At 45.9% G+C, this 27,093-nt stretch overlaps 1 protein-coding gene across 1 annotated transcript; it reads left to right on the plus strand.

Annotated features, from left to right (window-relative positions):
• Positions 1–2,224: 2,224 nt before the first annotated feature.
• LOC135553212 (protein-tyrosine sulfotransferase 1-like) lies at positions 2,225–18,440 on the plus strand. The gene is made up of 2 exons (XM_064985387.1): positions 2,225–2,420; positions 17,352–18,440. Exon 2 carries the CDS (start codon positions 17,523–17,525, stop codon positions 18,438–18,440), a length of 918 nt encoding a protein of 305 aa, XP_064841459.1. The 5' UTR covers positions 2,225–2,420; positions 17,352–17,522.
• The last annotated feature ends 8,653 nt before the right edge of the window (positions 18,441–27,093 follow it).

Genomic DNA, 27,093 nt, shown 5'->3' on the forward strand with positions numbered 1-27,093 from the left:
ACACAGATCCACAAAGAATTCGAAAACAAATCCAATTTTGAAACACTCCCATATCTACTGGGTGAAATTCCAGTGTGCCATCACAGCAGCAAGATTTGTGACCTGTTGCCACGAGAAAAGGACAACCAGTGAAGAACACACACCATTGTAAATACAACCCATATCTATGCTTATTTATTTTATCTTGTTTCCTTTAACCATTTGTACATTGTTAAAACACTGTATATATATAATATGACATGTGTAATGTCTTTACTGTTTTGAAACTTCTGTATGTGTGATGTTTACTGTTAATATTGATTGTTTATTTCACTTTATATATTATCTACCTCACTTGCTTTGGTAATGTTAACACATGTTTCCCATGCCAATAAAGCCCTTGAATTGAATTGAATTGAGACAGAGAGAGAATGAAAGAGACAGATAGATAGAGAGAGACAGAGAGAGACAGAGAGAGAGACAGACACAGTTTAATTAAAACTCCCCATAAAACACCCAACTCTCCATCCGAGGAGGTTGGTGGCAGCACCTTATCTGAAGGACAGGCTCGGGGGTAATGGAGGAGGTTGGTGGCAGCACCTTATCTGAAGGACAGGCTCGGGGGTAATGGAGGAGGTTGGTGGCAGCACCTTATCTGAAGGACAGGCTCGGGGGTAATGGAGGAGGTTGGTGGCATCACCTTATCTGAAGGACAGGCTCGGGGGTAATGGAGGAGGTTGGTGGCAGCACCTTATCTGAAGGACAGGCTCGGGGGTAATGGAGGAGGTTGGTGGCAGCACCTTATCTGAAGGACAGGCTCGGGGGTAATGGAGGAGGTTGGTGGCAGCACCTTATCTGAAGGACAGGCTCGGGGTAATGGAGGAGGTTGGTGGCATCACCTTATCTGAAGGACAGGCTCGGGGGTAATGGAGGAGGTTGGTGGCATCACCTTATCTGAAGGACAGGCTCGGGGGTAATGGAGGAGGTTGGTGGCAGCACCTTATCTGAAGGACAGGCTCGGGGGTAATGGAGGAGGTTGGTGGCATCACCTTATCTGAAGGACAGGCTCGGGGGTAATGGAGGAGGTTGGTGGCAGCACCTTATCTGAAGGACAGGCTCGGGGGTAATGGAGGAGGTTGGTGGCAGCACCTTATCTGAAGGACAGGCTCGGGGGTAATGGAGGAGGTTGGTGGCATCACCTTATCTGAAGGACAGGCTCGGGGGTAATGGCTGGAGCAGAATCAGTGAAATGGCATTAAGGTTTTCTTGGTTTTCTTATGTGTGATGCCATTCCATTAGCTCCGTTCCGGCCATTATTACGAGCCTTCCTTCCTTCAGCAGCCTCCATCTACCATGTTCCAGACCCGCACAAAGTCAGCAGTCCCATACATACAGCAGTATAACAGCATCTTTATGGGACTTTAGTGTTCTGTCTGTCTACTGTATTTATAGCCTCATTTTTCAGATTGAGAGCAACAAAACCTCATGTACAACTGGAGACCTAAACCTGGCAAAACATCAAACAACTCGGTTGCGGTTTAGCCTGTAATATAGTGTGATTGATTACTCATTTAATTCACTTTATTAAAATGTCATAATATACTAAAACTCAAAATGATCTTAAATTATCTTGTGTGAATATGCACTTTAACATTATTTTTCCAGGAACATCTGTAGCCTATAATTAGACTGACAGCGTTGTGGTTGTGGACTCAAATCATTTGAAGAGTAAATAAATTATTACATTTGTATTTATTAAATAAAATGTACTTTTAGCTTTTAGCTTTTTTGCACTATTGTAAAGTGGCTGTTCCACTGGATGTCAGAAGGTGAATTCACTAATTTGTAAGTCGCTCTGGATAAGAGCGTCTGCTAAATGACTTAAATGTAAATGTAAATGTAGCTTTGTAATACTCCGATATTTTTGCAGTGAGCTGTCGCACCAATATTTCAAATGGAGTCCACTGCCTCTTTAAAAGCGTCAGTACATTCTAACCCCACCCTTCAAATCCTTTAACCAATCATCTACCATGACACATTATGAATCGTCTTCTGCGGGTGGTCCAATCGCAAACCGGCTTGCAATTCCAGGCCACCAAGGGCATATTCATTACATCCATTCTGTTGCAAAACGTTTCTAAAACGGAAGCAAATGGAAGGAAACGGGGCGGGACCTACCTGAGGTTATCCAATAGAAACTTTCGGTTTCGTAGCAAAACGCAACTGTTTGGACTAATGATTACACCAGACTCTAGTAAAGTAAGGGTGACGCGTTTGCAGCGATACAATTGAAAAGAAAGCAGTAACAAGTAATCTTGTGTGTCGGATCAGTGGAACAACAAGGGAGCAAATTGAACGGATGGAATTTACGAGTAACGGTGTTCAACTATTAGATAAGCAGCTTAATCAACTATCTCCCGCGCTGGATCCTCTACATTTAGGTGGGTGTTTTATATTTTATCAAAGGAAAGAAGATTGCGACAGTGGAAAAATGCTCCCCTCTTTCTTCTCGCTTTGCTCTTCTCTTCCAGCATCAGCGCTGCTAACCGCGACTGTCTACTTAGTAGGCTCCCAATCACTGCACATTCTGAGGGGAACTAATTCGGAAGTATTTTTTTACAATATCGTTTTTTTTTTTTTTTTAGCTCAGATCCGTCTATAATTCGTCATTCTTTGACATGCGCTGACAGCTTTGCATCACTGTAGAAACGTTTTAGCACGTGCCGTCCGGTGTGTGAAGGCTGAACGTGTATCACGTCCTGGCATAACAATAAACATGATCTGTCAAGCCCACGTCAAATAGACAACTACATTGATCGCGGGTTTTGTCTCCCTATTGGAAGTAACGTGTTTTTTAAACGGAACATTTTACGTAGCCTATAAATAATGCGTGTATCTTCAAAACAATGGTAACTGTTGATGTGTGCACAACTAAACAGCAAACATTGCTGATAATAATGATGATGATGATGATGGGGGGGGGGGGCTCCACCTATGTATCGGTAGCGGAGGGTTGTGTAAACGGAACACTGATACAGGTTCCGCAGGTAAAATCACGTCGTTCGTTTTTTTATTACCTTGGCTATGTCCACATCAGATGATATTGTGTATGTAGACTATTGATGTGGAATCCTTACTGGTCAGTATTGCACAGGATTTATGCTGCACGGAGTTATGCAGACGTGATAATGTGTTAAACTGTTCCAAGGGATGCCTCCTACACTTGACCTTCAAGGCCTAAATTGAGCCTAATTGCTTAAGACCTATCCTTTTGAACCCCGGTAAGTAGTTCTACCTCTGCTGACTGCTGATCGCAAAAACATCGGTCTGCAGTAACCATAACTGAAGGAATGGGCTTAACATCAATGCGTTTGTGTGTTTCCATTACAGGCCATTCCTACAGCTGTTGACAAAACTTCTCATTTCTCTGTGTCATGTTGAAAATAAATGTGGATGCCAGATATTTGGTGTCCTCCAGTTCACTCTCTACTAGCAATAGCCCAAAGACCAAGAAGGGAGGATGATAGAATAGCTATTTGTGTGGTTATTGTAGGTTAAATATTATTCATATTTCGAACCTATGGTTGTTATAGCGATGGAACTCTTGGTAGAAAGTGGTGGATTTATTTGTTTCATAGACAGAGTAGACTCTTTTTCTATGGGGCGGCAGGGTAGTCTAGTGGTTAGAGGGTTGGACTAGTAACTGAAAGGTTGCAAGTTCAAATCCCTAAGCTGACAAGATACAAATCTGTCGTTCTGCCCCTGAACAGGCAGTTAACCCAATGTTAACCCGCCGTCATTGAAAATAAGAATTTGTTCTTAACTAGTAAAATAAAAAAATATATATTCTGGTGACATGGTACCCCACGCAGCCCGTACCCAACACTACCTTAGATAATTTGAATGTGTTTGTCAAAATACACTTGAATGGATTTCTGCCAATATGTAGCTAAATACCACAGAGATCCTCTTTACATGTAACCTTCCAGTCTTATTGACCAAACAACCCATACAAAGGTAGGCTCTTTCCCTATATGCACATGATCAACAACTAATGCTAGCCAGAGCAATGTTAACTAAAATTGAAAGGAAGGATCATTTTTAGATAAACACTCTCAAACTTTTTCAGCTAGTTGGTCCATCAAAATGGGGCGGCAGGTAGCCTAGTGGTTAGAGCGTTGGACTTGAAACTGAAAGGTTGCAAGATCGAATCCCCGAGCTGACAAGGTGCAAATCTGTCGTTCTGTCTCTGAACAAGGCAGTTAACCGTCATTGAAAATAAGAATTTGTTCTTAACTGACTTGCCTAGTTAAATTAAGGTTAAATAAAAAAATTGAGCTGTTAAACAATGGGGAATAGAATGCTCATCCTTCTGCAGCTTGCCTGCCAATGCATGCTTTGTCCCAATCAAGTATGCCAAGAACATTGCTGCTATAACAGCCTCCACTCTTCTGGGAAGGCTTTCCACTAGATGCTGGAACATTGCTGCTATAACAGCCTCCACTCTTCTGGGAAGGCTTTCCACTAGATGTTGGAACATTGCTGCTATAACAGCCTCCACTCTTCTGGGAAGGCTTTCCACTAGATGTTGGAACATTGCTGCTATAACAGCCTCCATTCTTCTGGGAAGGCTTTCCACTAGATGTTGGAACATTGCTGCTATAACAGCCTCTACTCTTCTGGGAAGGCTTTCCAATAGATGCTGGAACATTGCTGCTATAACAGCCTCCACTCTTCTGGGAAGGCTTTCCACTAGATGCTGGAACATTGCTGCTATAACAGCCTCCACTCTTCTGGGAAGGCTTCCACTGATGGAACATTGCTGCTATAACAGCCTCCACTCTTCTGGGAAGGCTTCCCACTAGATGCTGGAACATTGCTGCTATAACAGCCTCCATCTTCTGGGAAGGCTTTCCACTAGGCTGGAACATTGCTGCTATAACAGCCTCCACTCTTCTGGGAAGGCTTTCCACTAGATGCTGGAACATTGCTGCTATAACAGCCTCCACTCTTCTGGGAAAGCTTTCCACTAGATGCTGGAACATTGCTGCTATAACAGCCTCCACTCTTCTGGGAAGGCTTTCCACTTGCTGGAACATTGCTGCTATAACAGCCTCCACTCTTCTGGGAAGGCTTTCCACTAGATGCTGGAACATTGCTGCTATAACAGCCTCCACTCTTCTGGGAAGGCTTTCCACTAGATGTAGGAACATTGCTGCTATAACAGCCTCCACTCTTCTGGGAAGGCTTTCCACTAGATGTTGGAACATTGCTGCTATAACAGCCTCCACTCTTCTGGGAAGGCTTTCCACTAGATGTTGGAACATTGCTGCTATAACAGCCTCCACTCTTCTGGGAAGGCTTTCCACTAGATGTTGCTGAACATTGCTGGAACATTGCTGCTATAACAGCCTCCACTCTTCTGGGAAGGCTTTCCACTAGATGCTGGAACATTGCTGCTATAACAGCCTCCACTCTTCTGGGAAGGCTTTCCACTAGATGCTGGAACATTGCTGCTATAACAGCCTCCACTCTTCTGGGAAGGCTTTCCACTAGATTTTGGAACATTGCTGCTATAACAGCCTCCACTCTTCTGGGAAGGCTTTCCACTAGATGCTGGAACATTGCTGCTATAACAGCCTCCACTCTTCTGGGAAGGCTTTCCACTAGATGTTGGAACATTGCTGCTATAACAGCCTCCACTCTTCTGGGAAGGCTTTCCACTAGATGCTGGAACATTGCTGCTATAACAGCCTCCACTCTTCTGAGAAGGCTTTCCACTAGATGTTGGAACATTGCTGCTATAACAGCCTCCACTCTTCTGGGAAGGCTTTCCACTAGATGCTGGAACATTGCTGCTATAACAGCCTCCACTCTTCTGAGAAGGCTTTCCACTAGATGCTGGAACATTGCTGTGGGGAAACATTCTTCCATTCAGCCACAAGACCATTAGTGAGGTTGGGCACTGTCGTTTGGCGATTAGGCCTGGCTTGCAGTCGGAGTTCCCAATTCGTCCCAAAGTTTCCTACCATCTCATCCGTCACAGCTGCTGTCTGACGTATCATTGCTCGCTATCCCTATCCAGCATTCCTAAATTACAAGTGATGAGTGTGTGTGTGTGTGTGTGTGTGTGTGGAGAGAAGGAAGAGAGCGGAGCATCAATTCATTCATACATGCCAATGAACAGTATGTAGGCTGTAACTGGAAGCAGGGGGACGTGGGATGTTGCCGGTACCGTGAAATAACTGTCTGGTTATGCCGGTTATGGCCTGCTGTCTGCCTGGTTGTGTGGTCTCTCTAAATTCAGTCCTAGGGTTATGTGGACGTTTCCATCAGTACAAATGATTTTGAAGTCCAGTCCCGCTGAGTTTGAGAAACATCTAATGTATTCCACAGTTCCAAGTGTGTCTTGGGTTTTGCGTTGGCTCAACAGTAACTATGGGTGATTTTTGCAGCTTCCAACGTAGCTTAAAATTTCAACAACAACAAAGAAGTCCTAAAGCCATTGACTGAAATTGTGCTGAAGTGACCATTTAGTTAGAATCTGACCTAATATTTACAATGGGAAGGTCTCAAATGGCATGCTTTCCCCTATGGGTCTTGGTCAAAGTAGTGCACTATGTAGGGGATAGGGTGTAATTTGGGTGGTGCTCTTGTAACTGATGTGAAATGGCTAGCTAGTTAGCAGTGGTGCGCACTAATAGTGTTTCAGTCGGTGACGTCACTCTCTCTGAGACCTTGAAGTAGTTGTTCCCCTTGCTCTGCAAGGGCCGCGGCTTTTGTGGAGCGATGGGTAACGATGCTTCGTGGGTGACCCGTGTGTGCAGAGTGTCCCTGGTTTGCGACCGGGTCGGGGCGAGGGGACGGACTAGAGCTGTACTGTTACACTCTCACAGGATGTGATGTATGGCGTTACCAGTTGGGTCAAAGGTTAAGCTCCGGCCTCTGTTCCGCTCTACTAAGGATACGTCCCAAATGGAACCCTATTCCCTATATAGTGCACTACTTTAGACCAGAGCTCTATGGAACCCTATTCCCTATATAGTGCACTACTTTAGACCAGAGCCCTATGGAACCCTATTCCCTTTATAGTGCACTACTTTAGACCAGAGCCCTATGGAACCCTATTCCCTTTATAGTGCACTACTTTAGACCAGAGCCCTATGGAACCCTATTCCTTAATATAGTGCACTACTTTAGACCAGAGCCCTATGGAACCCTATTCCCTTTATAGTGCACTACTTTAGACCAGAGCCCTATGGAACCCTATTCCCTATATAGTGCACTACTTTAGACCAGAGCCCTATGGAACCCTATTCCCTATATAGTGCACTACTTTAGACCAGAGCCCTATAGAACCCTATTCCCTTTATAGTGCACTACTTTAGACCAGAGCCCTATGGAACCCTATTCCTTAATATAGTGCACTACTTTAGACCAGAGCCCTATGGAACCCTATTCCCTATATATAGTGCACTACTTTAGACCAGAGCCCTATGGAACCCTATTCCCTTTATAGTGCACTACTTTAGACCAGAGCCCTATGGAACCCTATTCCCTTTATAGTGCACTACTTTAGACCAGAGCCCTATAGAACCCTATTCCCTTTATAGTGCACTACTTTAGACCAGAGTCCTATAGAACCCTATTCCCTTTATAGTGCACTACTTTAGACCAGAGCCCTATGGAACCCTTTTCCCTTTATAGTGCACTACTGTTGACCAGAGCCCTATGGAACCCTATTCCCTTTATAGTGCACTACTTTATACCAGAGCCCTATGGAACCCTATTCCCTTTATAGTGCACTACTTTAGACCAGAGCCCTATGGAACCCTATTCCCTTTATAGTGCACTACTTTAGACCAGAGTCCTATAGAACCCTATTCCCTTTATAGTGCACTACTTTAGACCAGAGCCCTATGGAACCCTATTCCCTTTATAGTGCACTACTTTAGACCAGAGCCCTATAGAACCCTATTCCCTTTATAGTGCACTACTTTAGACCAGAGCCCTATAGAACCCTATTCCCTTTATAGTGCACTACTTTAGACCAGAGCCCTATAGAACCCTATTCCCTTTATAGTGCACTACTTTAGACCAGAGCCCTATAGAACCCTATTCCCTTTATAGTGCACTACTTTAGACCAGAGCCCTATGGAACCCTATTCCCTTTATAGTGCACTACTTTAGACCAGAGTCCTATAGAACCCTATTCCCTTTATAGTGCACTACTTTAGACCAGAGCCCTATGGAACCCTATTCCCTTTATAGTGCAGTACTTTAGACCAGAGCCCTATAGAACCCTATTCCCTTTATAGTGCACTACTTTAGACCAGAGCCCTATAGAACCCTATTCCCTTTATAGTGCACTACTTTAGACCAGAGCCCTATAGAACCCTATTCCCTTTATAGTGCACTACTTTAGACCAGAGCCCTATAGAACCCTATTCCCTTTATAGTGCACTACTTTAGACCAGAGCACAGGGAATAAAGTCGTGCTCTGTGTAGGGAATAAGGGCCATTTGGGATGCGGGTTAGAATCCTGTGGAAGTGAAGCATGTACCTGATATCCAATCAGGATACAGGTAGGTAATTTTTTTTAAACACTGATTGTCCCGAGGCAGAAACTTGGAGCTGCCACAGGTAAATTGATAGTTTCTCTGTTTGGCATAGTTGATCTGAGTCCAAGTCTTTTCTGAATACTTCTGATCTCATCAATGGTTCCTTTCTAAACAATGTTTTCACGTTTCCAACAAAAGCTGAATAATATGCAGAAGGTACTGGCAGTGTGTCGGCGTAGTCAAGGGGTCGCGGCAGTGTGTCGGCGTAGTCAAGGGGTCGCGGCAGTGTGTAGGCGAGGGGTCGTGGCAGTGTGTAGGCGTAGTCGAGGGGTCGCGGTAGTGTGTAGGCGTAGTCGCGGTAGTGTGTAGGCGTAGTCGAGGGGTCGCGGTAGTGTGTAGGCGTAGTCGAGGGGTCGCGGTAGTGTGTAGGCGTAGTCGCGGTAGTGTGTAGGCGTAGTCGAGGGGTCGCGGTAGTGTGTAGGCGTAGTCGAGGGGTCGCGGCAGTGTGTAGGCGTAGTCGAGGGGTAGCGGCAGTGTGTAGGCGTAGTCGAGGGGTCGCGGCAGTGTGTAGTCGAGGGGTCGCGGCAGTGTGTAGGCGTAGTCGAGGGGTCGCGGCAGTGTGTAGTCGAGGGGTCGCGGCAGTATGTAGGCGTAGTCGAGGGGTCGCGGCAGTGTGTAGGCGAGGGGTCGCGGCAGTGTGTAGGCGTAGGCGAGGGGTCGCGGCAGTGTGTAGGCGAGGGGTCGCGGCAGTGTGTAGGCGTAGTCTCCAGCTTCCGTTCTCTCCCTTCTCTCCACTCCCTTGTCTGTCATGGCAGGTCCTCAGTTTTGGAGCCTCCAACCTTATTCCACAGACACATACACAAAGACTTCCTCCCTTGTTATTAAGTGTTGATCTGGTGGTCTGGTTTCAGCATGGGTCCATAGAGAATCCCCCCCCCCACCTCCACAGATCAATGAAAGAAAAGAAACTCCAAGAGGAGGATACAATATCTGTAACAGGAGTAAAGAGCCTGAATTAATTTAACACAAACACATTATTCATTTCAGCTCGGTACGCACAGCCAGGTGAAATGTGAAACCAATCTACCTGCTGCTAAAGCTGGAGAAATAAGTTGTAATTCAGACCAGTGGCTTTAGGTATCCTACCTTTTTATATTCCTCGAGGTTGGGGAATGGTCCACTGTCTACTTTTCCAAATGGCATCCTATAACTTCATATGTAGTGCACTACTTTTAATCAGGGGTAGTGTCGGGGGCCGGAGTAGTGTCGGGGGCCGGGAGTAGCGTGGGGGGCCGGAGTAGTGTCGGGGGCCGGGAGTAGCGTGGGGGTGACGGGAGTAGCGTCGGGGTGTAGCGTGGGGGTGACGGGAGTAGCGTGGGGGTGACTGGAGTAGCGTCGGGGTGTAGCGTGGGGGTGTACCGTGGGGGAGTAGTGTCGGGGTGTAGCGTGGGGGTGACGGGAATATGCGTCGGGGTGTAGCGTGGGGGTGACGGGAGTAGCGTGGGGGTGACGGGAGTAGCGTGGGGGGGAGTAGCGTGGGGGAGTAGCGTGGGGGAGTAGTGTCGGGGTGACGGGAGTAGCCGTCGGGGTGTAGCGTGGGGGTGACGTGTCGGGGTGACGGGAGTAGCGTGGGGGAGTAGCGTGGGTGACGGGAGTAGCGTGGGGGAGTAGCGCGGGGTGACAGGAGTAGCGTTGGGGAGTAGCGTGGGGGAGTAGCGTTGGGGAGTAGCGTGGGGGTGACGGGAGTAGCGTTGGGGAGTAGCGTGGGGGTGACGGGAGTAGCGTTGGGGAGTAGCGTGGGGGTGACGGGAGTAGCGTGGGGCTGTTTGCTCTGATGGTGAGAGCTCACAGACAGATTCCAGATTTGGGTTTAGCTGGGGGTTTTTAAAAATGGAGGTGGAAGGACCTCAAGATGATGACACGGAGGGAGATGCACAAAACATTAGAACGCCTTCCTAATATTGAGTTTCACCTGCTTTTGCCCTCCGAACAGCCTCCATTTGTCGGGGCATGGACTCTACGAAAGCGGTCCGCAGGGATGCAGGCCCATGTTGACTCCAATGCTTCCCACAGTTGTGTGTTAAGTTGTCTGGATGTTCTTTGGATGGTGGACCATTGTTGATATGCAGAGGAAACTGTTGAGCGTGAAAAACCCAACAGCGTTGCAGTTCTTGACTCAAACCGGTGCGCCTGGTACCTACTACCACACCCTGTTCAAAGGCACTTATATGTTTTGTCTTGCCCATTCACCCTCTGAATGGCACACACACACAATCCATGTCTCAATTGTCTCAAGGCTTAAAAAATAATTCTTTAACCCGTCTCCTCCCCTTCACCTACACGGATTGAAGTGGATTTAACAAGTGACATCAATAAGGGATCATTTCAGACCGACCGGTCTGTCATGGAAAGAGCAGGTGTTCTTAATGTTTTATCCACTCTGTGTATAGGGTCTGGCTGGGCTGGCGGGGAACCACTTGGCTTAAATCTGCTGTTCCAGTGCAATTTAGAGTTAACTTGGAAGAAACCGGTAGAAACCCAATTGTTCAGTCTAGGTTTTTAACCAGGCTAGGAAACAGAACCAGAAGACCTCCAGGAGCCATCCGCCCTGTAATATTGTCAATGGCATTTTAGCCCTGGTTACCGTTATGGTGAAAGCATCATTCAAACTGCGATGTTAAGAGCGAGTTCCTCATACAGAGATACCAGTAGGGTAAATGTTCAAAAGAGGTTAGTCTAACATCCAATCATTTAGATGTAGGTTTCTACTAGTTGTTCATTTTAGTTTACTTCTGTCATTTCGAGGGATGTTTTGCTGGGATGTTAATACAACCTCTTGGCTCATCAGTGTGCTCTACCCCAGCCTAAATGGGCCTCTTCCTCACTGGTTTTATTTAAATGACACCTTTCCCTTCACAGCCTATTGTCTAGTTAGGCTGTAACACAGAAAATAATATGTTTGTGATATCTACTGCACTGTGATTTGAATTGTGAGGGGGGGGAAGGAAAACAGGAAAAACATAACGTTAAGGATCCCATCGCTAATGGGCATGCTGGTAATCTTTAAGGACGGGATCGTTTTTTCAATATTTATAATTTTTTTCTTTCTTAAATTGTAATGGAGCTCAGTACACACAAAATCCTAAAGGGTAAAGCCTGTCTCATTCTGCTTTCCACCAGACACTGGGAGAGGAATTCACCGTTTCAGCAAGACAATAGCCTTAAACACAAGGCCAAACATAGTATCTAGTCTGTCTGAGCAGACGGTGCTTTCCTCTCCTTCTGTATTTCCCGTCATCTTATCAGTTGTTGCTGGCTGTCGGGATGCACACACACTATCTAACATATGCTGCAGAAGCACATCTCTAATAGGGAGCCTGTAATAATGGCTTTGCTGATGTGCGAAGGCCCGCCTGACCCCCAGTAATAATGGCTTTGCTGATGTGCTGCGAAGGCCCGCCTGAACCTCTGTAATAATGGCTTTGCTGATGTGCTGCGAAGGCCCTCCTGACCCCCAGTAATAATGGCTTTGCTGATGTGCGAAGGCCCGCCTGACCCCCAGTAATAATGGCTTTGCTGATGTGCTGCGAAGGCCCTCCTGACCCCCAGTAATAATGGCTTTGCTGATGTGCTGCGAAGGCCCGCCTGAACCTCTGTAATAATGGCTTTGCTGATGTGCTGCGAAGGCCCTCCTGACCCCCAGTAATAATGGCTTTGCTGATGTGCGAAGGCCCGCCTGACCCCCAGTAATAATGGCTTTGCTGATGTGCTGCGAAGGCCCTCCTGACCCCCTGTAATAATGGCTTTGCTGATGTGCGAAGGCCCGCCTGACCCCCAGTAATAATGGCTTTGCTGATGTGCTGCGAAGGCCCGCCTGAACCCCAGTAATAATGGCTTTGCTGATGTGCTGCGAAGGCCCGCCTGAACCCCAGTAATAATGGCTTTGCTGATGTGCGAAGGCCCTCCTGACCCCCAGTAATAATGGCTTTGCTGATGTGCGAAGGCCCGCCTGACCCCCAGTAATAATGGCTTTGCTGATGTGCTGCGAAGGCCCGCCTGAACCCCAGTAATAATGGCTTTGCTGATGTGCTGCGAAGGCCCGCCTGAACCCCAGTAATAATGGCTTTGCTGATGTGCGAAGGCCCTCCTGACCCCCAGTAATAATGGCTTTGCTGATGTGCGAAGGCCCGCCTGACCCCCAGTAATAATGGCTTTGCTGATGTGCGAAGGCCCGCCTGACCCCCAGTAATAATGGCTTTTAGGGAAAGGGCAGGATGACAGCATCGTGTGTGTGTGTGTGTGTGATCGCTCTTTTCAATTATGTTGCACCTTATCTGTGATGCAGATGTGTGTCTGTTACTTCGTATCCAGTATTGTTTCATAAGGTGTGACTGGTGTTACTGTGCGTCAACATGCTGTTGGGTGTTTGAGAGGAGTGTCAGACAGTCGTCAGAGCAGATTAATGATGCCTTGTTGAGCTTTGCCAAGAAGGACCCATCAAAGCCGTCAGTCAAATGTCACAGAAGATAAGAGACAAGCGAAGGAGAGTGTGCAGGGCCGGCTCTAGGCATACGCGGTTGCTTTGGGCCCCCTGCTGCTAGGGGGCCCCAGACAGAAAACATATGTCATATATTTATGTGTGTGTTTATATATTTATGTGTATGTATATATATTTATGTGTGTGTGATATATATATATATATATATATAATGTTTATATTTATATATAATATTTATGTTTATATTTATAACACACACACCACACAACTACTACCACCAGTCAAAAGTTTGGACACACCACCTCATTCAAGGGTTTTTCTTTATTTTTACTATTTTCTACATTGTAGAATATAGTGAAGACATCAAAACACATGGAATCATGTAGTAACCAAAAGTGTTAAACAAATCAAAATATATTTGAGATTCTTCAAATACCCACCCTTTTCCTTGATGATAGCTTTGCACACTCTTGGCATTCTCTCAACCAGCTTCACCTGGAATGCTTTTCCAATAGTCTTGAAGGAGTTCCCACATATGCTGAGCACTTGTTGGCGGCTTTTCCTTCACTCTGCGGTCCAACTCATCTCAATTGGGTTGAGGTCAGGTGATTGTGGAGGCCAGGTCATCTGATGCAGCACTCCATCACTCTCCTTCTTAGTCAAATAGCCCTTACACAGCCTGGTCATTGTCCTGTGGAAATCAAAAAATAGTTCCACTAAGAGCAAACCAGATGGGATGGTGAATCACTGCAGAATACTGTGGTAGCCATGCTGGTTAAGTGTGCCTTGAATTCTAAATAAATCACAGATAGTGTCACCAGCAAAGCATCTCCACACCATCACACCACCTCCATGCTTCACGGTGGGAATCACACACGCAGAGATTATCGGTTCACCTCCTCTGCATCTCACAAAGACATGGCGGTTGGAACCAGAAATCTCAAATTTGGACTCATCAGACCAAAGGACAGATTTCCACCGATCTAATGTCCATTGCTCGTGTTTCTTGGCCCAAGCAAATCTTTTCTTCTAATTGGTGTCCTTTGGTAGTGGTTTCTTTGCAGCAATTTGACCATGAAGACCTGATTCACGCAGTCTCCTCTGAACAGTTGATGTTGAGGGGTGTCTGTTACTTGAACCCTGTGAAGCATTTATTTTGGCTGAAGTCTGAGGTGCAGTTAATTGCCGATTTTTCTGAGGCTGGTAACTCTAATGAACTTATCCTCTGCAGCAGAGGTAACTCTGGGTCTTCCTTTCCTGTGGCGGTCCTCATGAGAGCCAGTTTCATTATAGTGCTTGATGGTTTTTGCAACTGCACTTAAACTTTCAAAGTTCTTGAAATTTTCTGGATTGTCTTGACCTTCATTTCTTAAAGTAATAATGGGACTGTCATTTCTCTTTGCATATTTGATCTGGTTCTTGCTGTAATATGGACCTTTACCAAATAGCACTATCTTTTGTATACCAACCCTACCTTGTCACATCTCAACTGATTGGCTCAAACGCATTAAAAAGGAAAGAAATTCCACAAATTAACTTTTAACAAGGCACACCTGTTAATGGAAATGCATTCCAGGTGACTCCCTCATGAAGCTGGTTGACAGAATGCCATTGGGTGTGGAAAGCTGCCATCAAGGCAAAGGGTGGCTACTTTAAAGAATATGAAATATATTGATTTGTTTAACGCTTTTTTTGTGTGTTTTTTTTTTTTGGTTACTACATGATTCCATGGGTTGTTTCATAGTGTTGATGTCATCACTTATTATACAATGTAGAACATAGTAAAAATAAATAAACTCTTGAAAGAGTAGGTGTCCAAACGTTTGACTGGTACTGTATGTCAAATATCTTCTTTGGTCCCACCAGCGTGACACCTGTCGACAACTTCGGGTGAAGTTGAAGGGCACGCAATTCAAATAAATAATCAGCAAAATTATGGATATGAACCATTTAGGTACGTACAAGTGTCTTATATCGGTTAAAAGCTTTTAATTTTTCATCTAATTGCATTGTCCGATTTACAATAGGCTTTACAGCGAAAGCATGCCATGTGGGTGCCGTCCTCAAACAATCACATCAACATTTTTCCACGCGCACAGGCTTCATAATCACAAATAGCAATTTAAATATTCACTTTTGGATAATCTTCCTCTGATTTGCAATCCAAAGGGTCCCAGCTACAACATGTATGGTTGTTTTGTTAGATAAAATCCTTCTTTATATACAAAAAAGTCTGGTTAGTTGGCGCCACAATTTTGGATAATCCACTCGTTCAACCTGCAGAGAAAGGAATCCAAGAAGCTACCACTAAACTTTGTTAAAACAAGTCAAAATATGTTTCTTATCGATCCTCAGGTACCCTAAAATGTAATTAAAATATAATATTTCATACGGAAAGAAGTATGTTTTATAGGAAAGCAAAATTAGCAGGTGCGCATCCTCTTCGTCGCAAGCACGTAGACTGATTACCAACTCTGACTCCCAGTACTAAAACTCAAAATTATTCCTTGTTTGGGAAGAAACAAGCCTGAAACCTTCAACGACTGTTGACATCTTGTGGAAGCCATAGGAATTGCAATCTGGGAGCTGAAATTGTATGTGCCCCCCTATGCTTTCCGTTGTAAGAGCATGGGCTCAATTTTTTTATTTTTTTTTTAAATAAGAAAAATCCTGTTTGGTTTTTCTTTGGATTTTCTCCTACCATATCAATTATGCTAGTCTTATACATTATTGTAACATTTCTACGAACTTCAAAGTGTTTTCTATCCAATGGTACCAAATTATATGCATGTCCGGGCTTCTGTGTCTGAGCAACAGGCAGTTTACTTTGGACACGTCAGTTGGTCAGGAAGTGGAGAAAAATGTTCCCTGTGGTAGACGATTTTCTGTATTTTGAGTGCTGTCAGGGACACATCTGAAATCCGGCTACATGTTAACATGATTATTAGGGAAATCGTTCCTCTTGCGAATCATGTTCACTTTTTAATCAGACTAGTAATCTGACTATCCATGATCTCATTGTGCATGTAACAGTACTCATTCTACAAGCCAGTTCAGCGGAAACACCACTGGTAGGACAATTAGCATAATATATTTTTAATGCAGACTTTAGAATATTCAGTCACCAATTGGATGGGAACCGAGCTTCTGTGACCAGAAATCAAAGCCTTTTGTTTACTAAACATTTTTAGGATTGAGGGGGGGGGGGGGAACGGGACGTATTTATGCCTTATTTCCCAAAAATATATACTCTTTTTTTATTTGATATGCTCCTATAAACTTCACATGTTGGTACTCATGGGTCCTTTTTCTGTGGCAATGACCCAGAGTAACGTGATGTCACACCACCTACTCTGTAAATCAGCTGCCTGTGTAACTGCTCAGGGACAAATTAGAGGCCGGAGGTTGGACGTCTCATTCCTGGTCAGGAACGTTTCTCTCAGCCCAAGAAACAAACTGAACACTGGGAAACAAGAAAAAAAAACGAGTTGAAAAATGGAACAAGATGGTTGTAAATTAGAGATTTCCCTCTGAGGGATAAATATAATCATTGCGTCTTTTTGTTGCTAAGTGTGTCACTGGGGAAGTCCTAAATGCTTAAGACTTAGCCCGACTGCTGAATAGTGGAGCTGTTCTTTCTCTCTTTCTGTCTCTCTCCCTCTCGCTGTACCGCTAGTCTGTGGCCTGGATTCATTCCTATGGGCTTGTGTCAGCTGAGGGCCTTGACTGTGTCGAGTGTTTTTCTGACAACTTTATGATGTCGGCCTTAGCCTTTCTTTTACACCATAGTTGTACAGTGGTTTTGGCGTGAGATCCATAACGTTGTCAGACAGAGAGAATGTGTTCATTACTGCTTTCTGAGGTCAAAGTGGAGCATCTCTTCCATAGCCTACATTTCTCCTGAGGGGATTTGTAATTATGTTGAGGGTAATTCCTACATTGGATATAAGGAATTCCTTGGTAATTTCATGTGTGTATTTAACTAAAATAACAATACAAAATAACTTGTACAGCTCAGATCATAGTTTTACTCCGCTCTCTTTGTAAAGATGGGTCAGTACAGTATAATGCTGAAAATAAGATGTGTTTTTGTTTTTCTGAACAGAGCCTTTTTTAGGACCATATACGACGTGGACCATTTGAACTATTTGTTGGTTCAAGCCTTAGCTTGATTTCTACCAGCAGTATAAAATGATCTAGAATGTCAAGATCTCTATCAGGATCTGCCTGAAGTTGCCATGTTCTACTGTTCCAACCAAGGCTATATGATTATATAATGTAATAATGTGTTTTTCTTTATTTTTCTTCCCCAGGCCTGATGGAGCTGGGCACGCGACAAGCGTTGACCACCGGGGAACACACAACACGCTCTGCCCCCCATCGCCGACCTTGAAAGGAGGGACACTCCGCTACTCTCAACCTTCCCTCCTCTTCCACTACCTCCTCTGGTACACCTCCTCCCTCCCTCCCTCCCCGGTCCTGAGATGGTGATGGTGATGATGATGAAGCTGAAGCAGAACCTGCTGGTGGCCTGTCTGGTCATCAGCTCAGTCACAGTCTTCTACTTGGGTCGTCACGCCATGGAGTGTCACCACAGCATCGAGGAGCGCAGCAGCCAGCCTGGGGACCAAGGGGTTCTGGGGGGCCTTCAGGGGCCGGGAGGGGTCCTCCTGGGCGGCTCGTTGGGCTCCTCCGCCATCCTGCGGGGCTCCAGACCCGGGGGCCATAACCTCTCAGCTCCATTCGTCTACAACAAGGACATGCCTCTCGTGTTCATTGGAGGGGTTCCCAGGAGTGGGACCACGTTGATGAGAGCCATGCTGGACGCTCACCCCGAGGTTCGTTGTGGAGAGGAGACCAGGGTTATTCCACGTATCCTGGCCATGAAACAGATGTGGTCGCGGTCGGGGAGGGAGAAGATGCGTCTGGACGAGGCCGGGGTGACGGACGAGGTCCTGGACGCCGCCATGCAGGCCTTCCTCCTAGAGATCATCGTGAAGCACGGCGAGCCCGCCAACTTCCTCTGTAACAAGGACCCCTTCGCTCTGAAGTCCCTCTCCTACCTGGCTAAGATCTTCCCGCACGCCAAGTTCGTGCTCATGATCCGGGACGGACGCGCCTCGGTCCATTCGATGATCTCGCGTAAGGTGACGATCGCTGGCTTTGACCTGGGCAGCTACAGAGACTGCCTGACCAAGTGGAACAGGGCCATAGAGACCATGTACACTCAGTGCCTGGAGGCCTCAGACAAGTGCCTGCCAGTGCATTATGAACAGCTGGTGCTCCATCCAGAGAAGTGGATGAGGACGCTGCTCAAATTCCTGGACATTCCCTGGAACGAGGCGGTGCTTCACCATGAGGAACTCATAGGGAAAGCGGGTGGTGTTTCTCTCTCCAAGTAAGTAGTGGTGTTGTGTGTGTGTGTGTGTGTGTGTGTGTGTGTGTGTGTGTGTACCCTGACCTGCATGTTGAGGAACTCAAGGCATGCCGGTTTCCCTCCCCGTGTGTTTCTATCAGTGTATAAAGTGAGTAAACTGTAAACCCAACTAGCTTTGTAAATCAGGGGTCAGTGACCTTGTAGTCTATGAAGTGTTAAACAAGTCTTTATACCAATAGATGACAGAATGTGACTTGAAGGGAAAAGGAACACCCTCTAGAATACTTCCTGTGATTTAGTGGCGAGACGAGGTGTGGGCAGCCAGCGTCTTCAAGGATTTTACAAACCTAGGACAAGGACCTCCAAATGAGGACGAAGTCAGGCAGAACTTTTATGCATCACCTCACTGAGCTATCAGGGCCACAGTGGATCGCCCACTCCTCATTCTGAGTGAAGCTCAGCCGCCATTTTGGATCTGGTTCTGAACCGAAATGGTTCTGGTTCTAGAACACAGGCCTCTGTTCTTAGCTTCCTGGTTCTGGAAGCTTTCTGCTCTGTTCTGCGCTGCTGCCACAACAAGACGCTGATAAGTAATACAGTCCTGTTGGCTCTGATGGCAGTAATAAACAAGCAGCAATCCTTGGGGATGCTACCTGTTTACGAGACACTGTCTCCTCCTTCACTTTTTTTTGCTTACGTAGTCAAATGGCTCAATTGCTGTGGTTGAATCACAGGGTGCATCCCAATTGGCTCCCTATACAGTGCACTACTTTTGACCAGAGCCCCAAAGGGAAATGGGGAGCTATCTGGGATAGACGCATAGTACAATGTTATGGTAAGCAAGCACTATTCATCACCAGGCTGACAAGGTGTGAGTGGTGAACGGGTCACGCTCTACCTACTACATTCCCTTCCTGGTGCAGTGAGACAGGTTAGCACTGGTCCGTGTAACTCTCTCTCCCGCTGGCTTGCAACTATTGTTCTTCCCAGAGGGGAGAAAGAGAGCGAGGGAGGAAATGGTGATGGCCCAGAGAGAAGGAAGGATTGTAAATCTAGTAGTTGAGTAGTTAGATCAGTAGTAAACCTTTTTTATTTTTTTTAAATTATTTTTTTATTGTTGATAGTCAACAACACACATTTCGTACTCCAGGTCCATTTCTACAGGCTCCCAGGGCCTGAAATAACAGCCTTGCTATTCCCGGAGGCCTTCAAACATGAATTTACTTTCCCTCTGTAGGTTATGAATCATTCTAGAGAAGAGCTAGGTGAGAAACCTCACTCATTAGTCAGCCGCACACAGTAGAGGGGGGAAACAACAACCCATTTCTCAGTTTGTATCCCGTTGGGCCCTGGTCTAAAGTAGAGCACTATATAGGGAATAGGGTCTAAAGTAGTGCACTGTAAAGGGAATAGGGGGCAATTTGGGACTCACATGCTCTGACCATGGTAGGGTTTCCTTAATGGCCCCGACTCGTCAAGAGTTGTATTGGTTCTATAATTTGGAGGTCGGCCTCTGGAAGTCTTCAAGGAAACACAGTGGGGCATGCTCACACACACTCCACCTCCTGCCACGTAGAACCATATAACCCCTCCGTGTCCCCTGCAGAAATTTGGCTCCACTTTTGTTATTGTCTGCAGATGAGAATGCTCATGGTTTTTTAATAAAAAACTTATGGTCAAAGTCCACTGAGCACATGTCATCTTAGAGGAACCCCCTCCCTATCTATGCCCCTCTCTCTCTCACACACACACACCTCTTCTCTCCAATGTCTTTCATCTTGGTAATTATATCATTATTGAATACATATTTAATCTATTTTCTCCTCTTCCGTTCTTCCTCTCCTCAATTTTGTTCCTCCCCCTCCACTCTTCCTCTTGTGGTTCATCCTCTTGCTCCCCTCATGTGACTTCCTATGGGACTGCATCCTACACCCTATTCCCTATATAATGCCCTACATTTAGGGAATAGGGTGTTGTTTTGGGATGCATCCTGGTGCTGAACAGAGCTAATGGTAAAGAAACTGACGGTGAGGGAGGGAGGGAGGGAGAGGGGAGGAGAGAGTGAAGGATCAGAGAGGAGATTTTTAAAACAGACATGGAAGTAGCCATCTTCCACATCTTTGTCAGAGGAGTGAGTTCAACAGAATCGATCATTTGAGACAAAGTAAACAGACCGTCGTTCTCTGGAGGCTCTTACGTTATTTTCAAGTATTGATCCCCAATTTTTTTTTTCAGCCCCCTACACTGGACAGATAGGCTCCACACTCTACCAACGGCCAGACCAGCTAACTGTGTCCCAAATGGCACCCTATTCCCTAAATACTTCTGGAGCACAACCTCTGTCTGGGTATGCTGTTTTTGTGGCCGTTCTGTACAAGTCTTTCACATTTAGCGTTGTTTATTAAACAAAAGTTCATGGTGGTGGAGGAGGGGGGGGGCTGTTTCTTGGACGAGCTGCACTTTGGAGATTAATGACCTGAAAGCTGTTTCTGGGCTCAGGGCCATGCTTACAGGGGGGGGTCTCAGGTCATGGGAACAGCAGAGAGAGGGAGAGACGGGGCCTGCTTTTGGTGTGTGTGTGGGGGGGGGGGGGGTCATGGGAACAGCAGAGAGCGAGAGACCGGGCCAGCTTATGGTGGTGTATACAAGTTCAAGCGTACTAACGTTTTTTTGTATGATCTGTGTAGTAATATTATTCTTATCCAAGACATTTGCATTGCTTAGTTATAGCCTAATGCTTAATTATAGCCTAATGCTATCTAGCTTGCATTGAACCTAGTTGATTAGCTTTAACTACCTGCAGATTCATGCATGGTACATGGTAGTATGAGTTAGGATTATGGCTAGCTAGCTAAACAATGAACCATAATCCTAACTCATACTACCACAACTAGCTAGCTAAACAATGAACCATAATCCTAACTCATACTACCACAACTAGCTAGCTAAACAATAAACCATAATCCTAACTCATACTACCACAACTAGCTAGCTAAACAATGAACCATAATCCTAACTCATACTACCACAACTAGCTAGCTAGCTAAACAATAAACCGTAATCCTAACTCATACTACCACAACTAGCTAGCTAGCTAAACAATAAACCATAATCCTAACTCATACTACCACAACTAGCTAGCTAGCTACACGTCTAAACAAAATACTCCACTATGCAAGTAACCATTTCACTGCACTGTTTAAACCTTCTGTATCCTGTGCATTTGTCAAACGTAGATTGTATTTGATATAGTGTGTTTACCAAAGACGGTAATGTGAAGAACATGACCTCACCAAAGTCAGATTTAGGATAAAGGCCAAGGACTAGATAATGTATTTTTACTAATACCTTTTGCTAATACTTTCACCACTTTTTAGTCTTTAAATTTTGAGTTGTTTACTACACTGTGAATCCTAAAAGAGATTGGTGGGGCTAAGACTTAAACCGCTGTTAAGGATACTGAATGGGTGTAGACATAAAAAGGCCTCTCCGGTAGGTGTACCAAAACATTCACGGGACATTTTTTTTTTTTCAAAATGTACACGTTTTTTAATGTTCAAAGCAGAATTACTTTTATCCAATGTGTAACATTTTAAAATAAAAAAATAAGATGTTGCTACAGAGGATTGGCTGTGTCTGAAATGGCACCTATTCCCTATTTAGTGCTCTGCTCTTGACCAGGACCTGCAGAGCTCTGGTCAGAAGTAGTGCACTATGTACGCAAGAGGGTGCCTTTTCAGAGACAGCCGGTGACTCGTTTTTAAAGTCTGCCAGTAAAAAGTGTGGAGGCAGTAAACAGGTTGGTAATTGTAAACAGGTTGGTAATTGTAAACAGGTTGGTAATTGTAAACAGGTTGGTAATTGTAAACAGGTTGGTAATTGTAAACAGGTTGGTAATTGTAGACAGGTTGGTAATTGTAAACAGGTTGGTAATTGCAAACAGGTTGGTAATTGCAAACAGGTTGGTAATTGCAAACAGGTTGGTAATTGCAAACAGGTTGGTAATTGCAAACAGGTTGGTAATTGCAAACAGGTTGGTAATTGCAAACAGGTTGGTAATTGCAAACAGGTTGGTAATTGCAAACAGGTTGGTAATTGCAAACAGGTTGGTAATTGCAAACAGGTTGGTAATGTAAACAAAGACCCAAGGCTCTAGATGTCATGTTGCCAGGTCCTCATTTTAGCTGCTGACATGCTGTGGGAGACGGGGACTCTCCAGCCGTGGTGCAGGAACACGGTAAAGTTTAGCGGTCATACTGTGGAGTGGACAGGAGGGGACACCCAAGGCTCTATAGCGGGGACAGGCAACTAGTGGCCCGCGGAGCAGCCTTTTGGGAACTCGGGGTCTCAACTTACGGTTGAGAGTTTATTATAGTAAAATACACAAGTTCAATTTAGAAAATTTGGTTGTGCCATCAGCAGTTTCTCTTCTTCTGACAGTCACTCAATTAGCCCATGTCACTTAAAACCTTTTTGAGGTAAGTTAGACGAGCGGACAGCTATCTAAACGTGTAGTAGTCATGGTTGAATTACGAGGTCGGCGCGACTGATTTTTGTCAGTCACTCTCAGATATCATATGCAAACATATTCTCTCCACCCTTATGGCAAAAGGTGTAAAATTGCAGGAAAGTTGCTGTTAAAATGCACATATTTGTTTTTACAACACATGTCAAAATGAAAAGAATTACAGAAAAGGCTAAACACTATACATCTGACTGTATGTATGGATGTGGGTAGCAGACCCGCGAGCCACTGCGGCCCCTCATGATGATTTCAGATTTTTTTTGTGGCCCCCCCCCCCCACCCTCATCGAAGTTTCCTCTCCTTGGGCTAGAGGTTGCGAGCCATGGTCCTAATCTAGCTGCTACGCTATGGGAGATCCAGGAGTACCCTTCAATCTCCAGCCATGGAACACTGAAGGGGTTAGCTGCTACATGAGGGCACAAGTGAAGCGTTCCGCCTCCTTACGAAACTGTAAGGGCCAGAGAGTTTTCTGGAGTGTTCCGCAAGAGGCCAAATGTCCCTTGTTCAGCCCTCCTCTCCATATCTCTTAAGAATGCTCTCTGGGTACTGTAGCAATGTGAAGAAAGACCCACCACTCACACAGTGTAGCCTGTTTTGTTGTTCTGGAGAGCGATTTGTGAGCTTGTGTACCCTTCTTGACCCTTCCCCTGGTATGATAAGTACAACACGAGAGCCCTGGCGAGATTGAAACCCAGAAAGAAATAGATGGGAGAGGCAGAAACCCAGAAAGAAGTAGAATTAGATGGCGATGGAAAGACAAACCCAGACACCAACGTCATCAGTGTGCAGCTGAATGCTGGAAACTCTTGGCTGTTCTGGCTACATTTAGTCAAAACAACAAACAATCTAAGTTATATTATGAATACAGCACTTGTTTTTTTGCATAGATTCCAAGACTCTGTTAGCTTTTAACAGCTAGTATCACTATTTTCTGTCCCGGAATCCCGCTAAACATACCATTTTGAAGCCTGCTTGACAGAGCTAGCTAACCTCACCTAGCCGGCTAACCTCACCTAGCCGGCTAACCTCACCTAGCCGGCTAACCTCACCTAGCCGGCTAAACTTACCTAGCCATCATAACGAAGGTGGCTGCTTGGATTTCCCCGATTTGGGACCGCCTTTTTAATGGCCTCCCCTGCCGGAGGAAGGAGACTAGCACTTCCTGTAGGAGTTGTGTTTACGAAGCTCTTTTCTGGGACACTGACTGGCTTGTCAATGCAATAACTGCCTGCTCGAGGAGGACTATAGGACCGAGTTGTCTACTCTAAGCAAGCAAATCTCGGCGTTGCACAATCTGCTGGGGAAACCAAACCGAAACTACATCTTGCCTACCTTCTTCTTCTCTACACCTCAGGCTGACGTTGTTTCGGTATGGTGTGTATTACCGCACTGCCATCACTCTTTGACTGACTGGCCTGTGGTTCCCTTAGGAAGTCTCCCCCCCCCCGCCTGTGGAAAATGGAGCAGGACTGACGCTTCTAGTGGCCTTAGCAGATGCCACAGGTTCTGATCCAAGGGGTCTCGTAAACCACTCGATGTGCAAAAACGGACGGACCTCCTCTGCCATTGTCATCGGCAGCTCTATGGTGAGAAACTTGGTTCCCGGGGCAAAAAAAAACAACCTATTTTGGAGCACCATTACAGGACATTACTAGGCTGCTACCTATCATTCTACAACAGGTGCCTGGGGGGCTGTCGTTGACCATGTGGGCTCAATCAACGTTAGCAGGGCTAGTTTCAGGACTGCTGACACTGGATTTGAAAGAACTGATTCTAGCTCTGAAAGACTTCAAAAAGCGGCCGACTATTTCAGGCGCTGTGCCATCGTTGGTCCGTGGCAGCGGAAGATTCAGCAGGCTACTGGCATTACACATCTGACTAAAAGACTACTGTGGCTCTGTTGGCGTAACTTTTAGAGATCATTTTGGAGGCTCATGTCAAATGCTGCTGAAGTAATATGGCTACGGGTTCATTTGCCTCACCTAAAGCCTATTTCTGTGGGAAGTTGATATAGACCACCCATTGCTAATAGTCAGTATCTGGGTTATATGTGTGAAATGCTTGATAATCTATGTGATCCAGTATCAACCGAGTGGTATATTTTCTGGGTGACTGAAATATTGACTGGCTTTCATCAAGCTGTCCACTCAAGAAAAAGCTTCAAACTGTAACCAGAGCCTGCAATCTGGTTCAGGTTATCAGCCACCCTACCAGGGTAGTTACAAACAGCACAGGAATGAAATCATCCACATATATTGATCACATCTTTACTAATGTTACAGAAATCTGCTCGAAAGCAGTATCCAAATCCATCGGATGTAGCGATCGTAATATAGTAGCCATATCTAGGAAAGTTCCATAGTCTGGGCCTAAGAGATCATATAAGAGGTTGTGTAGTGTGTCATGAGGAGCAACCAGATGCTACATATAGAAAGAGTGTGAAGTCCCGGTGCACAACTGAACAAGAGGACAAGTACATTCGAGTGTCTCGTTTGAGAAACGGACGCCTCACAAGTCCTCAATTGGCAGCTTCATTAAATAGTTCCCGCAAAACCCCAGTCTCAATGTCAACAGTGAAGAAGCAACTCCGGGATGCTGGCCTTCTAGGCAGAGTTGCAAAGAAAAAGCCATATCTCAGACTGGCCAATAGAAATAAAAGAATAAGATGGGCAAAAGAATAGACACTGGACAGAGGGACTTGGCCTAGACGGCCAGCATCACATAGTCGACCCGAGTTCTGTCACACCTGGACTCCTGCCCAGTCATATGGTCAATTACTATAAAGAGGGACATCAGCAATTTACAAGTAGAACAGAGCAACACAGCTGGCTGTTCTCCTGGCTCAAAGTAGAGGAGAGATTTGACTGCATCACTACGTGTCATTGTGAGAGGTATTGACATGTTGAAGGCACCGAGCTGTCTGTTTGAACTACTGGTACACAGCTCAGACACCCACGCGTACCACACAAGACATGCCACAAAGGGTCTCTTCAGTCTCCACGTCCAGAACACACTCTGGGGAAGCGCACGATACTACATAGAGTCATGACTACATTGGAACTCTATTCCACATCATGCAAGCAGTAGAATCTAATAAATAAAAGAAAAAACATGACGACACTTTATGGAACAACAATTACTGTGAAGATACACGCACACATTAAAACACGTACATATTGTTCTATTGTGGTAATTATACATTTTGTATTGGAGATATGTAGTGTTGGTGTAATAATGTGTTGTATTGGAGAGGTGTGGTAGTGATGTGTTGTATTGGTGTACTAATGTGTTGTATTGGAGAGGTGTGGTAGTGATGTGTTGTATTGGTGTACTTATGTGTTGTATTATGTACAGTTATTGATTTTTGGTGATTTTAATTTTAAAAATGACAGGAACTTATGGGGATCCATAATAAATGCACATACTAATACAGAAAGAGGTAGACATAGATGGAGGAGATGCACAGGAGGGAGAGGGAGCGAGCGCAAGGGTTGGGTAAGAGTGGGTGCTCCCTAGACCTGGACCTGGTCCCAGCCTCCCTACCCCCCTACCCCTAGACACGGGCCTGGTCCCAGCCTCCCTACCCCTAGACACGGGCCTGGTCCCAGCCTCCCTACCCCTAGACCTGGCCCTGGTCCCAGCCTCCCTACCCCTACACACGGGCCTTGTCCCAGCCTCCCACCCCTAGACCCGAGCCTGGTGCCCAGCCTTCCCCCACACATGCGCTCAGACACACACAAACACACACACACACACACACACACCTCACACACACCTGGTCCCAGCCACACACCACACACACACACCTGGTCCACCTCCCACCCCAGCACACACGGGCCTGGTCCCAGCCTCCCACCCCTACACCTAGGCCTGGGCCCAGTCCCACTCCCTACCCCTAGACATGGGCCTGGTCCCAGCCTCCCCTACTCCCAGCCTCCCACTCCCTACCCCTAGACACGGGCCTGGTCCCAGCCTCCCACCCCTACACACGGGCCTGGTCCCAGCCTCCCACTCCCTACCCCTAGACACGGGCCTGGTCACAGCCTCCCACTCCCTACCCCTAGACACGGGCCTGGTCCCAGCCTCCCTACCCCTAGACACGGGCCTGGTCCCAGCCTCCCCTACCCCTACACACGGGCCTGGTCCCAGCCTC

This window comes from Oncorhynchus masou, chromosome 13 (assembly GCF_036934945.1).
Source record: "Oncorhynchus masou masou isolate Uvic2021 chromosome 13, UVic_Omas_1.1, whole genome shotgun sequence".
Classification (NCBI taxonomy): Eukaryota; Metazoa; Chordata; class Actinopteri; order Salmoniformes; family Salmonidae; genus Oncorhynchus; species Oncorhynchus masou.